The sequence below is a fragment of the Crotalus tigris genome, unplaced genomic scaffold (genome assembly GCF_016545835.1).
Source record: "Crotalus tigris isolate CLP2741 ecotype Arizona unplaced genomic scaffold, ASM1654583v1 scf7180000020608.1315917, whole genome shotgun sequence".
In the NCBI taxonomy this organism is placed as follows: Eukaryota; Metazoa; Chordata; class Lepidosauria; order Squamata; family Viperidae; genus Crotalus; species Crotalus tigris.
The window spans coordinates 1198420-1212485 of NW_024098104.1; the positions used below are offsets into that span (position 1 = coordinate 1198420).

The following is a 14066-nucleotide window of genomic DNA, read 5'->3' on the forward strand; positions in this document are numbered from 1 at the left end:
GGGAACCACCTTACTGGCTGGGGTACTGAGCATCGGGGTCAGCGGCTGGTGGGAGGGCGCCCGCGGGGCTTGGTGTGGTTCCCGAGTGGGGAGGGAGGCGAGGCGGTTGCCGGCTGCTTCCAACAACTCTCCCCCCGTCCGCCGCGCGCGCGCGCTTCCCCCATTGAGGAAAAAAGGGAAAGCCAGAAAAGATACAAAAGTTTCAACGCTCCATCGGCCCGCACCGATTGGAGGAGCGCGGCAGAGTCGCGTGACCGGCAGCCAATGGGAGGCCGCGCAAAGGCTGCCTGTGTTGTTTCGGACGGGACGAGAGTTGCCAGTTGAGCGGGGCGGCGGCGGCGTCTCCTTCTGGCTGCGGGCAGGGTGAGTGGCGGCGGGCGAAGAAACGGGCGCGGGGGGAAAGCTTCGGGGCCGGGAGGCGACAAGATCCCCGAGCGAGCCAGCTGCCTCTCGCCGTGCATGGGGAAGGTCTCCCGGCCGGCTTTCCCACTGCCCCGGGGGGAGGAGGGCTTGAGAAGCAGAGGGGGTCGCCTTTCAGGGCTCCTCTTCGCCGCAGGGGAGTTCGCCTTGGCCCCTTACCCGGATAGGTAAGCTCCGTGTCGTGGGGTCGGTCTTGTATGCCTGAGAGCGAGGAGGGCACTCCGAACCCAGCTTCCCGGTGGGCCTCTTCTGCTATGGTCCTTCCCCCTCCCCGGAGCCCTTGCAGACGGGTGCAATCCACGGCCAGCCCCAGCGCAGCTTGGCGAGCCGGTGGGAAAGTAACCCACGAAAGAGAGCCGGGCCTGCCAGATGTCCTGGCTGCTGGCACCAGGCGGGGCGAGAGTAAGCAGCGTTTGGGGAAGTGACCTCACTCTCGTGGACCCTCCTCTAGGTCTAGCGAACCCCCCCCCCGTACTTTGCAACTTAATGCCCACCGACCCGTGTGAAGCAGTTGGTCGAAGCTCTTCCGGTGACGGCACTGACCCCCTCCCCTGTGGCTGTTTGGGGAAGGAATGGCGGGGGGGGGGCTGGTTTAGAGCAGTGCCAAGGATGGCTGTGAGGTTGTCTTGGGCTGACTTGGCTCCCTCCACCCTCCAGTTCCTGATTGGCTCTTCTGGCTCCTGGTGCCTCTGTTTCTCCGGCCAGTTTGAGACATGACGGGCCACTCCTGCAGGGGCTTTTCCCCCTTGGCCAGAGACCCCTGGACACCCCTTCAGGGCCACACAGGCCTTCTGGCAGCGGACGTGTAGTAAAATATCTGCATGTAGAACACTTCCTTTTACCTCTGAATCATATTTTGGAGCAAAGTCTAAAGAGGTTTCAATGGCAACAGGCTTATCATTAAATTAATCCACATGCAGAATAAAAATAAATCCAGAGAAACTGTAAAGTCTGTTTTAAAATCCATCCTGTGAAGATTTGATGGGAGTAAAAGCGCATTCCGCCAGCAGAGGATGCGGCCCCCCTCGCTCAGAGTTGAGCGTGTCCTGAGGAAGAGGCAACCTGTGGGGCCAAAAGATGGGGAGAGACTTTGAGGTCCAGCCCTGTGCCGCAGAGGGAGAGGGGAGCAGCCTCACCCCTTCCCAGTTCGAACGCCTGGCTCTGGGGCCTCCTCTGAGCCTCCTGGCTCAGCTTGCAAAGCGGCCCCCAGGATCCGATCCCTCGGCCCCTCTTGAGAACAGTGAAGGAAGCAGGCCAGAGGCCGTCTGGGCCTGGCCCAGCTCTCTGGCCTCACTAGCCCCGTTTGGCCCCACCCCGGCCAAGTCTCCCCCAGCCTGGCTCCTTCCAGCTCTGTTTATGGCGTCCCAGTAGCTGCGCCTCTTTCTTTGGCTCAGCAACTCGACAGCAGAGACGACGAAGGAGCAGCCAGAGATTTATTAAATGTGCCTTTTAATTTAGCAAGATTATGAGTGCTCAGACCAACCACAATCCCAAATGTGTTTCTTCTTTCCAAAGTTCCACTCTGGCCTGCTTTCCAAGAGTGCCTTTATTTTTCTTTAAATGCGTATCTTTATTTAAAATAATTCAGAAAGGAATAAGATCATTTTTGAGGCAGCTGAGTAGCAAAAACCAACCCAAGTGAAAATTCAAGGTAATTTCTGCATGACTTTCAGTGCCTGGTTAGAAACTCCACCTGTGGTTAATTCACAGAAGATGCTTGGAGTTTTCCCCTTGTCCCCTGCCGGGCTTCAGTGGCTCAGGGGCCCCCTGGGGTTGCAGAGACAGGTGTGCCCGCCATTTTATAAGGAAATGAGTGGGCCTCTCTAGGCCTCCCTCGCTCAAAAGTCCCTGGGTGGGCAGGATTGTGCCCAGCCGTCTCCCAAAAGAGTTCGTTCTTGGCTGGGTCTCTTCTTCCGACACCAGAAAGAGGACAGGTCTCCTGGGCGTATGTAGAGTTCTGGAGTGAACCTCAATGCTGTTTTGGGGCCTGGATCCTGGGAGGGATACCATCCTGTGTGGCTGGTCTGGTCAGACGGGTGGTGGGCTCTGCAACCAATCCGATTCTCTCCCCCCTCCCCAAGATCATGCCAGGCGGCTTCTACCATGGCTGACCCCGAAAGGAGCCCCTTCGATTGCGCAGGGGGGGAGATCGGCTACTGGAAGGAGCTCTCCAGCAAATACAAGCAGTGGTAAGCCTCCCCCTCCGGCTTCTCAGCCACTGAGCAGCGGCACTTTTGAGCCTTCGGCAGGCGTGGGGAGGCCAGGGTGCCAGCAGGTGGGGGGGGGAACTGCCAGGTCCCTTGGCCGGGGTCAGCCTCATGACCAGCGTGGTTGGCCCCTACCCCGCTTTTCCCTCAGTGTGGAGAGCGCCCAGGAGGAGCTGCGCGAGTTCCAAGAGGGCAGCCGTGAGTACGAAGCCGAGCTGGAGATGCAGCTGCAGCAGCTGGAGACTCGAAACCGGGACCTGCTCTCAGAGAACGCCCGACTGCAGATGGAGGTGGAGACGGTCAAGGTGAGGAGGGGGTCGGGGGCACTTCGGGGTGCCAGACCCCCTGGCAATCGAGGAGGAGAGCTAGCCAGGCGGGCTGGGGGGGGAGTCCCTGCATTACCTGTGAGAGGGGCTGGAGCCGATTTGAGTCGGTCCTGCAAAGGCCAACCTGGCCATGGGGGAGCATCTTTTTTGAGGTCCTGAGTTTCTATTGGATGAGGGGAGCAGCTGGAGGAGGAGAGGAACTCAGCCGTGGGTGGGCAGACCAGGGAAGGACGGCTGCAGGGCTGCCTGACAAGCGAAGTGGGTGAGGCAGAGGGCCCACCTTGCAGGGGTGGTGTGTGCTTGAGATTTATTTTTCAGTCAGGGGCGTTTATGTGTAGGTCACCCATGCATTTACACAGGGTGGGTGGGTAATGGGGATCCAAGTTGGGCCTTGCCAATGCTGGCCTTTCAGGGGCATCTAAACATGCAAAGATGGGCATCTCAGCCTCAGCCAGGTGAGTTCTGCCCTCTCTTCACCCTCTTCTGCCTTCTCAGGATGTTGGCAGAATTTGGCCAGGGGGAAATTGGCCATTTCTGGGTGGGAGGGTGGAAGAAGGGGGGCAGATAATGTGAGGCTCAGCAAAGGGAAGGGAAAAGGGGCACCACCTGGTGACCCTCAAGGGCTCGGGGTCCTGTTTTTAATACTGTGGTCCCACAGTCCGTCACCTGATGAAGCAGCTCTCGGACAGGGAAAGCCATTCTGACAATTGGGTCATTCATCCATGCCCTCCCTGCCCCCCCCCCCATAGCACTGCTGGAACAGAGGCCCATTGAAGCTGCCAGGCGGCTGTGCTGGCATGCACAAAGACCTGAGCCAAGGGCGGGGCCTGCCTCTCCTGGGCACCATTGGCATTCAGAGCCCTATTTGGGGGGCAGCCACGCAAGGGTGCAGAGGGGCGAAGGCCGTCTGGCGCAGTGCACACCCAGCATGGGCAGCAGGGCTGTGCGAGTGGCATTTGTTCTGCGTGATTGTTTGGGGCTAGGAGAAGATTGCCAGCCAACACGCCGACGGGGACCGGCAGATCTCAGCCCTGGAGGAGGAGCTGGGCCAGGCGAGGGCCGCCCGGGACCAGCTGCAGAAGTACATCCGGGAACTGGAGCAGTGCAACGATGACCTGGAGAGGGCCAAGAGGTACCCTGGGTGGAGGGGGCGAGGTTTGGAGCCCTGGAGCCTCCCCAAGGACCCTCCGGGGCCATGGGGCCCAGCTTCCTCCAGGCAGAGCTCCCTAGCTCCATGCCTGGCTGATGCTGTGCCCGGGCTCCGTGCAGAGCCACCATCATGTCCCTGGAGGACTTTGAGCAGCGGCTGAACCAGGCCATCGAGCGCAACGCCTTCCTGGAGAGTGAGCTGGACGAGAAGGAGAGCCTCCTGGAGTCAGTGCAGCGGCTGAAGGACGAAGCCAGAGGTGGGCAGAGCTTCGTTCCACACTGTGGGGCTTCCCCAGCCTCTCTCTGCTTCGTCTAAAGGAGCCCCCGGGTTTGGGCGCAGCATGAAAGAAGAAATGTTGGAGAGGGAAGAGGAGCAAGGCAGGCAGCAGCCACCGCCATGCCCCCTGTGACTGCCAGGGGCGGAGGGGAGGGTTGGGACCCAGCCAACAGGGCGTTTTCCTCCTGAATCTGCTGCACGCTCTTCCCTGGCCACCTCTGTGCGCTTCAGAGCTCTTTGGGGTGCCGTGGCCCAGAGGGGCAGGGCAGGCAGGGCCGTCTCACCCTTGAGCTGCTTTCGCCCCCTAGATTTGCGCCAAGAGCTGGCCGTGCAGCAGAAGCAGGAGAAGACGAAGGCCTCAGTGGAGGGCTCCTCGGAAGCTGGACGGATGGACACAGCCATGCAAGCCACCTCCCCCAGGCCATCGACCCCCGCAATCCCCCAGGGGCCCAGCAATGGATTTAGTACCCCAGAAGCCTTCAGAAGAGGTGAACAGATCTCTCCCTCCCTTCCTCTCTCTCTCTCTCTCTGTCTCTCACACACACACAAAGACAAAAACATTTTCTTTTCGCTTGCCCAGTAGAGTCTGTGAAGCAACAGCACCCCCTGGTGAGGAAGAGGAAGAAGTGGCTGCACATCAGCCCCAGTATGCCCAGTATCTTTCTCCTAGTGGGGAAGGTGGCTGGAGTCACTGATGGCCTAGAACGGAGTCAGAATAGAAAAGCCTCAAGTCCTATTACAAAATCAGTTCAGGAGGAAGATATTTGAAAAGGTCTAAAATCTAAGTTGCTTTCACTTTGCCAATAAAGCATCTTTTTTAACCAAGGTTTTGAGAATGGATCCAGTGGAACGCCACTTACGCCAGCCGCGCGGATATCAGCACTGAACATTGTGGGGGACCTCCTGCGGAAAGTTGGGGTGAGTCTTGGGGCATTTGAGAGGAACAAGTGGAGAAGCTGGGTTTGCCCTCCATCCCTAATCAAACCGTGGGATCCACGCCTGAGTTCCCCAGGGCTGACCCAGCTACGGTCTTTGCTCGTAGGCGCTGGAATCCAAGCTGGCCTCCTGCCGAAACTTCGTCTATGACCAGACCCCGTACCGAAGCCCAGCACCGCCCCCTCCCTACTTGGCCAGGGACGTGTATGAGAGGCGTCTGAGCGGCCCCCATGTGCCCCAGGGGTGAGTCCACAGGAAACCCTCCTCCCTGCGGGGATGGGTGGGCGGAAACTGCAGAAATCACGTGTCGGCGTTGTTCTAAAGGCGGTGAGCCACAAGAAGTGGCCGGAGGCCTTCATCCCAGAGAGGGCTCCGTGGAGGCTCTTGCTCAGTGTCCTCTGGATGATGTGCTGGAATCGAATGGGCGTCATCCATGCCTCGCAAGCACAGTTTTCTCAGCCTGTTTATGAAAAAGTGGGCATTCCCGGTGCCAGCGGAGGGGCTGCCTTTGTTGGCTCGGAACATACCCAGATTGCGAGGCGAGCAGAGGGCCGTGGTGGAAGAAACCCAGAGAAAAGGAGAGACTCCTCCAAAGCTGGGTTGGCACTTCATGAAACATTTGTCCCCCAGTGTTAGCAGAGCCCATGCTTTGCCCCAGAGCTTTTACCCAGGTGGAGTAAATCTTTCCCGCATTCTTTTTATTTAAAGACTTTGGCCCTTTGTTCAAATGTACCAATCCCAGCTGGTAAGTGCCCTGCTGGATCGGGCCCCAAGGTCAGTCTGGCTGGCATCTGCAAGCCTTGAGGGAAGCCCCAGAGTGGGCAAGGGAGAAGCCCAACAGCACGGTCTCTAGGAGAACGGGAGGGAAGCTGCCCATAGATATGGCCTTCTGCCACCTGTGCCCTCCAGAGTGGCCGGAAACTGGGAGTGGCTCTCCCCACCAAGTTGGAGGGGGCCAGGTTGGGTGATACGAAATTGGGGAAGGAAAGCGCGAATCCTGGGAGCCCCAAGAGGGGAACTGGAAGCGTGTGGCCCCCTCTAACTTCTTCCTCGTCTGCGGTGAGTCGGGGCCTTCCCTCGCTCGACTCCCCCACTGTCAGCACAGTCAGCTCCTCGCAGGTTCCAAGGCCAATGACCCCTTCTGATTCCACAGGTTGGCCAAACGACTGGATTTAGGCACGCGGCCGTCCAACCTTGCAGGGCCGGCGGGCCTTCCAGCACAGAGGGCAGCCCAGATGCTTTTCTGAGGGACTTTGGGGCCAGCCCACTTCTCTGGCAGCCGGTAATGGCTGCTCACCTGCAACGGGAGAGCAGCGAGGAAAGCTGGCTGTGTCCGGAGGAAGAAAGAGCCCGTCTTGGCTCCCAGCAGGCTGAAGGGCCACGTGAAGAGCCTCGCAGGAGAGCTGGAGGCCGGTTTTCTTTGCCCAGCTGGGAGGTTCTGCTTTCCTTTCCAGGGAGAGTAGAGGCCCCCAGCCTCGGGCCCCTGGCCTGGCTGCCTTCCTGCCTCCAATGGGTCCTGTTGTGAAGCCTCCAGGGGCTCTTAGCGCCAACATTTCTGGACACCACAAGCCTCTCTTTTGGTCTTCTAAGCTGCAGCTGCCCCGGCCAAGAAGGAGCCTCTCCCACAGCGCCTCTGAACCCCTAAAAATTCCTCCCAGTGGACTTTCTTTGACACTCCCCCGGGGGTCGTGTGCTGGAAAAAGCGGTTTGGGTCTTAGGAAGCTCAGCAACACCAGCTGTGTGTTATCAGACGGTGGGTCTGCTGCTGAGAGTACAGAGAGTTAACGGGGTCCGGCATATAAATTTGCTAAATAAGAAAAGGCACAAGCTGGTCTACTCAAGAGGTTTGGGACAAAAACTCCTCTCCTCCTCAGCCAACAAGGCCTTGGGGCAATGGGGGTTGTAGTCCAACCCATCTGGAGAATTAGAAGTCTGCCGTTAGAAGATTCTGTCCTGGTGCCTTGATCCTGTCCATTTCCCTGTTTAAACTGGGGCCTTTTAATTAAGGCAGCTTATAAAAAGTTCATCAGAGGAGCATTAGCGTTGAGGCTCCTATTCCAACTTGGAAGTTTCTCGGGGGGGGGGGCAGGGTTTCCTTTTACGCACCGGGAAAGGGATGTAGGGTTGCTGGATTATTAAACTAGTTTGTCATCCAAAACTGCTGTACTTCTGGCCCCAGTTTGATTTTTCTTGGCTAGAACCGAAACAAGAGAGTTGGCAGCAAGGTTTCCTCTAACATAAGTTTCAAAAGGCAGTAAGTTTCTAGTCCTTCGCCTGAAGAGACACGTGCTTGTGAGTTGTCCTTGGGGTGCTTTGTGGCACACTTTGCACTCGGGTTATTCTGATTTTTAACAACCTTTATTAATTGGTGTGTGTATGTTAAGCACAAAGGTCATCCCAAGTAGTAAGAGTCGTTTTCTCGTTTGTTCCCTCCCCTCCTCCCCCGAAGTAGTGATTCAGAAAGGCACTTGGGTTTTGGCAAACTTTGGGGTGTCTTCTGGAAGTCTGGAACCGCTAGGAAGCAACGGGGAAGCACAAGAATTTGGGGGAGGGGCAAGGCAAGTGGGCTTTCTTTCCCAGGGGTACAGAGCGCTTCTGGAGAGGGCGGCCCTGGTCTGGTCACCCAGGCAGGGGCATCTCCCTCGCTGAAAGGCAGTTGTGCGACTAAGGCCACCGTGGCTAAGAGTGTCTATGGGGGAGTAAAGGCAGCTGTGGTCAGGGCAGATGTGGCTTTTGGACAGGTGAAGCGGCCTATAGGGCTACTAATGCCCCCCCTTTTCCTGGTGCAGCAGTCAAACGAGCAGGCATGGCGAGGGGGGGGGCTGGTTAGTCGCTGGACTTGGTTCCATTGAAATTTGCGTCCCGGGGGTCTCCCTCTTCCTCAGAGCCTTCGGTGGCATTTTCAACCGACCGCCTGCCCCCGCTGCCAGCACCGCCCGACCGGCGCGAGGGGGCGAAGGACACCGGCTCGTTCCCGCGCCTGCAGTGGGGGAAAAGGATTGGTGAGAAAGAGTGGATAATCCTTTGGTGAAAGGAGGGCGCTCAGGTGCCGCTTCTCAGGAGTCGGTGGAGGCTTAAGAGCAGAAGGTGCCAACCTGTGCCACCTTTACCCAGAGGAGAGAGATCCTTTCTGAATGTCTGGGTAGGCCTCGGAGGTGCCAGTCTGCCCAAGAGCTGCTGGCGGACTGGGTCTTTTCTCCTGAAATTGCTTCCTGCCCTCTGTGCCACCCCCAGAGTTCTGTGAGCTAACAGGGCATTGCCCGACTTCCTTTCAACCAGCTGAAACTTCCTGCTGGCTGCTTTCTAGCCCTCTCCCTTCATTCCCTCTGCTCAAATTCAATTAGCCTTTTGCCTAAACTGAAAAAAGGGGCCAAATGTTCTCCCTGCATCAGAGATCCACTTCCGTCGGGAACTGAGTCAGTGGCAGCCTTTTCCCGGCACCTGGGGTGCCTTTTCTGTGGTGCATGGAAAAGAACAATGTGAAGGAGGGTGGCAGAGGGGCAGCTCTAACCACTCAGCTCCTGTGCAGGGGCAGAAAAGGCCAGTGGAAAAGGGGTGAACTGCAGCAGCAGGAGTTTGGCTTTGTGAGTGCGTGTGCGCACACACCCACATCCACACCCCACCTTCAGTGGCAGCAGCAAAGCCCAGTGCTGCAAGGAGATTCCACACCTCTTACGGAAGGCAAGAGGCTCAGCCGATCCAGAGAGGTTTTTACGAGTTGGGGCTGATGCATGAATTCCCATCCCAAGATGGGTCTTTGGAGCACAGCTGCCCACTGTGTGCGGCCGCAAGGGACCCAGCCGAGGCGTCTGATTTTGCACCACAAAGAAGGTAGCAAGGGGACGCAGCCTGCTCCTAGGGGCGGCTTGCCTGCTGTGTGATGGGGCAGCTGCCCCACATAGGGGGGTGCTCTTGCTTCAGAAGCAACTGGGACAAAGGCTTTGGGCCTCAGCACTGCTCAGTTGCTCGTGAAAGCAGCTGGGTTTCCCCCCAAAGTAGCTACATGCACCAGAAGGAAGAAGCTGTGGCTGCTTAAAGCAGTGGTCTCCAAACTTGGCAACTTCAAGACTCGGGGACTGGGGAATTCTGGAAGTTGAAGTCCACAAGTCTTAAGGTTGCTGAGTTTGGAGGCCCCTGGCTTAAAGGATTGTGCTCACGAGCCGGCTCCTTGTATGCGCTGCATACAATGATGCTTGTGCAAGTCATGGACAATGATTTGAGTTTAGAAAGAGTGGGAGGAGGGGTGTGTTGCCAAAGCTCAGTTGTGGGGGGAGTGACTGGAACAGAGGTGCCAGGAGCCTGGTCAGGAGCCAGGGGCATGCAGGGCAAACTCTGTCGTATGTGTCTCTGGGAAGAAGCCGCTACCCACGAGATAGCCAAGCCTTCAGAGTTTGCAGGAGGCTCGCTTGGATTTCTGAGGGACCCAAAGGCAGGTTGGGGTTTGGCAATCACAAGCAGGCTGCAAAGGTGAAGGCCTGGTACCTGCCAAGTCACTGCGGAGCTTCTGGGTTCCCTCTGAAAGAGAGAAGCGTCCACCACATCAGCCCCAACCGGCAGCAGCTGGCAGGCCGAGGAGGGCCTGGTTGGGGGGACCGGGGCCCCGGAGAAGGCACCGCCATCCTATTCTTGGACCCTGCGCGGTCCTGCCCAACCAACTCGGCTGCCTGCACCCTCCGAGTGGAGAGGCAAAGGGTGCCGGCCCAGCCCTTGGCTCGGACCACGGGTGGAAATGGGCGAAGGCCACTGGGAAGGAGCGGGCAGCGCCTGCGGGATGCCAGCCAGGCGGGAGGCGCAGGGCCTCACCTGAGCTTGCTCTTCAGGGCCACCATCTCCCGCCCCAGGGTCTCGTTGCTCTCCGTGGCCTCGTCCAGCTCCCGCTGCAGCTTCCTGCGGCTGGCATTGATGCGCTGGGCCTCCTCCTCCGCCTCCTCCAGCTGCCGCTTCAGCTGCTTCACCCGGGCGCTGGCCTTGTCTGCCTGGGGGAGAGGCCGGCAGGGGCTTCAGCGCCAGCCCCAGAGGACCTAAAGCGGCCCCGGTGTTTCCAGCAGGGGGCGATGGGAGTGAAGGTTCTGCCACAGCATTCCCCACTCCCCTGCCCACCTGCCCAGGAATGCCTCCCACCGGGCGCCCACCTGGTCCTTGTACTGCTCGGCCTGCTTCCTCTCATCCTCCGCTTGCAGCAGAGTCTCTTTCAGCTTCTTGTCCTTCTGGCGCAGGGCCTTGGCCGCCGTCTGCTTTTCTCTGTAGGGAGGCAGAAAGGCGCTCAAAGGGACTAGTCCACATGAAGCTCTCCAGGGCTTGAAAGCAACAGCCCAGCCCAGTACGGAGGCAGGACAGTCTGCTGGCATGTTTCTTTCGTGGAAGGAGACTCTGCCTTGTGAATTGCATCCAGGGCGAGGGAAAGAAAATTGACTTGTTTTTAAAAATATTTCTGAGTTTTGGTCTTATTTTTTAAAAATAGACTGCTTGTATTTCCACAAAAAGGTGTTTTATTTACCTAGAACCAAATATAATGTTTAAAAGATGTTGAGGAAAGTTAAAAGCTTTTAAAAAAGGCATTTTTCAGGTCTGCCTGAATGGTTTAGTGGTGGCATCTCAAGATTCCCCTGGGAGGGTTCCCAAGATCAGGCCTGGAGCTTGGTGCCAAACAGCTGGATGCACACCTGGACTCCCAGACTGCAAACACCCCACACGACGCAGCCCTGCTCTGGGCAACCCTCCCCCCCCATGCTTCCCCCTTGGGTACCTGGACTCCTGCTCCAGTTGCTCGTCCAGCTGGCTGATTTTGGCCTCCAGGGCCGAGATGGTGGCCTTGAACTTGGACTTGACGGCCCCCTCCATCTCCTGCAGCTTGGACCTCAGCTCCTTGTTCTGCCGTTCCAGCTGCTGGCGGGCGCTCTCATTCTTCTGTGCCGTGGCACGCTCTGTGGCCAGCTCGTTGCTCAGCTGCTCCGACTGAAGAGGGGAAGGGAAGATTTGCAGAGCAGCTGCACGGAGCAAGTCACGCCCTGGCCATGCCTCTCCAGCCCCTCCCAGGGAGGGGGCTTACCTGCTGCACCGCCTTGCGGAAGCGGTCGCTCATGGCCTCCATGTTGCCCTGCTCCTCCTCCAGTTCCTCCTCCATCTGGGAGATTCGGGCCTCCAAGCGGCGTTTCTCATCCTGCAGGCTGGTCCTGGGGGGCAGTTGGGGACATTGCAAGGGGTCACCAGCTGAGATTCACCGCCTGCCACCCCCCTCCCAATCCCATGTCCAGCGCTGGGCAGCTTAACCAAGTGGCTTTCCAGCCCCAACTGGGGGGTGCTGCCAGGCCACCCATTTTGGTGCCATGGGCGCATTGGGCCCCTTACCTCCCTGAGACAGAGCTGGCCAGCTCCTCCGCCAGCTCCTCCTTCTCCTGATCTGCCTGCTTCCGAGCCCGCTCTGCGGCAGCCAAGTCCTGCCAAGGAAGAGGCTCCCTGAACACCCTCTCTACAGCTGGAACTCCCCAGGCCTGGGACCCCACTTTCAGAATCGGGGCTGTCATTACACACACAACCATCCTGGGCAGTGGGTGTCCATGATGCTCCTGGCAGAGCCGAATCCCCTCCCGGCCTTTCCAGCCTCCCACCAGCTCACCTCTTGCAGCTGCATCAGCTCTGCCTCCAGGTTCTTCGCCTTCTTCTCGTTCTCCCGGGCTGTGGCAAAGACCTCCTCCCGGGCAGCCCGGGCATCATCCAGCTCCCGCTGGAAGTCCTTCATCTGGGCCTGGGGGGAGGTCAGAAGGTCAGGCCTTCCTCCTGCCCCCTCCCTGACTCCCTGACTCGAGGCTCATGTATTGCCTGAGTAACCCCTCCTTCTGCAGACAGTCCCGTCTTCCGGAACCCATGGGACAGGACAGCACGGGGGCTGTCCTCCAAATGCATCTGGAGCCACCCCCAGGGAAGAGGGGGGCTGCTCCAGAGGAGCTGAGTGGTCCTCCCAACCTGCAGTTTGCGCAGCTGCTTGATGGCTTCCTCACGGCCCTTGTTGGCGGAGTCCACCTGCCCTTCCAGGTCTTTGAGGTCCACCTCCAGCTTCTTCTTGGCAGCCGCTGCCAAGCCCCGCTGCTTGCGCTCGTCTTCCAGTTCTACCTCCAGCTCATGGAGCTGGTGAAGAGGGGGGAGAGACCAAGGGGGGTGACGCAACACAGCACGGAGTTTGCAGCTGCACCCAAACCCCCCAGTGCTCACCCTTCTAACTCTGACAGCTCTCAATGGAGAATGCCCCTTCAGGAAGGGGTCACTTTCCTTCTGCCTGGCATGGAATGGATGCTCACAATGAGAAACGGGGGCTCCTGTACCTGCTTCTGCAACTGCCGGCGCTTCTCTTCATTCTGCTCATCCCGGGCTTGCAAGTCCCTCTCAAACTGCCCCTTCAGTGCTTGCATGTTGACCTCCAGCCTCAGCTTGGCATCCTCGGTGGCCTGCAGCTCATCTTCCAGCTCCTCCAGCTGAGTCTTCATTTCTTCCATCTGCTGCTCCAGGGCCCGTTTGGACTTCTCCAGGTCATGGACCTTCCCAGAGAAAAGAGTGTGAGAAAGGAGGAGGAGGAGGGGGAGGAGGAGGAGGAGGGGGGGGAGGAGGAGGAGGAGGAACTTACGTTCTTGCCAACATCATCCTTGGAGCTCACGAGGTCTTCCATCTCTGCTCTCAGCAATTTGTTGGTCCTCTCCAGCTCCTCCTTGGCTTCCAGGGCCTCCTCCAGAGCCCGGGCCAATGAAAGTGCTTTGGTCTCCTTTTCTCTGGCTTCAGCCTCTGCTCGGTCTCGTTCCTCAGCATATTTGGAAGAGATGTTCTTCTCCTCAGCAAGCATCTAGGAAGGCAGAGAAGGCGTTAGGGGTCACTTGAATGGAGCCATGGTGCCAAGCTCAGTGAGCCGTTCCCATCTGCTTTTCCTTACCTGCCTACAAAATTCAGATGACTGGGTAGAATATTAACATTTCTAAAACTACTTTTATGGATATACTGAATTAATTTACTAAAACCTTTAATTATTCATGTATTAATGTAATGAAACATACATTAACTATTGCATCAATGGAATTTCCAGGTGCAGTAGAACGTAGCTTGATCACACATATTAGATCAAAGAGTCCAATTCTCACCTGGTCAAACTTCTTCTGCTTCTTCTCTAGGTTAGAAACCATCTGACGTTGGTTATCCAGGTCAACCACGAGGTCATCCAGCTCCTGCTGAAGCCGGTTCTTGGTTTTTTCCAGTTTGTCGTATAAAGCAGCTTTTTCCTCAAACTGCTGGGTGAGGCCCTCTACTTCCTTCTGGAGCCTCTTCTTGCTTTCCTCCATGGCTTCAATGGTGCCAAGATACTCTTGCATCTTCCTCTTAGAGTCCGAGAGCTGCAGGTGGGATTCAGGGACAGAGACAGGAGGGCTGCTTGAGTCTGCTCACAGGGCAGCCCCCATCTTTAAAGGCTGGCAGGGGAGGGTCTGTCATTCCTGAGCAGATTGGGTACCACCACTATTTTGCATCTTCTCTTGGGCCATCGCAACAAAATGCCATGGAATGACCTCTTGGGACACTAATGGGTTTTTGAATGCCCAAGTGGACAGCCAGATGGCATGACCCAAGGAAGACTTAACCCATCACTGTTGAGTATGTAATGTTGCTTGATGTAGAGTTGGGTTCAATGACTACTTGCTGTGGGTCTAAACAGCAATAAAACTCAACCAACCTTATAAGAGTTGGGCAAGACATAAACACACACAGTGACAACTG

General features: G+C 57.5%; 2 protein-coding genes across 5 annotated transcripts in view; one reads left to right on the forward strand and one right to left on the reverse strand.

Annotated features, from left to right (window-relative positions):
- Positions 1-282: 282 nt before the first annotated feature.
- On the forward strand, positions 283-7127 carry NDE1 (nudE neurodevelopment protein 1). Of its 2 annotated transcripts, none has more exons than XM_039367968.1 (9): positions 283-363; positions 2502-2609; positions 2779-2932; positions 3937-4085; positions 4223-4359; positions 4688-4867; positions 5206-5297; positions 5422-5558; positions 6469-7127. In XM_039367968.1, the coding sequence occupies exons 2-9, from the start codon at positions 2524-2526 to the stop codon at positions 6560-6562; spliced, it is 1029 nt and encodes a 342-aa protein (XP_039223902.1). In that variant the 5' UTR covers positions 283-363; positions 2502-2523; the 3' UTR covers positions 6563-7127. The 2 variants fall into 2 exon arrangements, with proteins under 2 accessions (XP_039223902.1, XP_039223901.1); XM_039367967.1 differs by lacking the exon at positions 283-363 and adding an exon at positions 401-587.
- A 527-nt stretch (positions 7128-7654) lies between these two features.
- The window catches only part of MYH11 (myosin heavy chain 11), a 29435-nt gene continuing 23023 nt past the window's right edge, over positions 7655-14066 (reverse strand). For 2 of the 3 annotated variants that reach the window (XM_039367964.1, XM_039367963.1), the window contains 11 exons: positions 13439-13687; positions 12934-13146; positions 12635-12847; positions 12279-12440; positions 11932-12060; positions 11664-11752; positions 11365-11488; positions 11062-11270; positions 10448-10556; positions 10119-10291; positions 7655-8295 (listed from right to left, as the gene is read on the reverse strand). In XM_039367964.1, the coding sequence (XP_039223898.1) occupies positions 8142-8295; positions 10119-10291; positions 10448-10556; positions 11062-11270; positions 11365-11488; positions 11664-11752; positions 11932-12060; positions 12279-12440; positions 12635-12847; positions 12934-13146; positions 13439-13687 (1824 nt within the window). In that variant the 3' untranslated portion in view covers positions 7655-8141. Of the gene's footprint in view, positions 8296-9797; positions 9831-10118; positions 10292-10447; positions 10557-11061; positions 11271-11364; positions 11489-11663; positions 11753-11931; positions 12061-12278; positions 12441-12634; positions 12848-12933; positions 13147-13438; positions 13688-14066 lie in introns of all 3 variants that reach the window. The other variant, XM_039367965.1, reaches the window with a different exon arrangement.

Coding starts and splice junctions, on each gene's coding strand:
- NDE1 (XM_039367967.1), top strand. CDS start 460: ATGGGGAAGGTCTCCCGGCCGGCTTTCCCACTGCCCCGGGGGGAGGAG. Junction 4,360..4,687: donor GCTGAAGGACGAAGCCAGAG/GTGGGCAGAGCT, acceptor TTCGCCCCCTAG/ATTTGCGCCAAGAGCTGGCC. Junction 5,298..5,421: donor ACCTCCTGCGGAAAGTTGGG/GTGAGTCTTGGG, acceptor CTTTGCTCGTAG/GCGCTGGAATCCAAGCTGGC.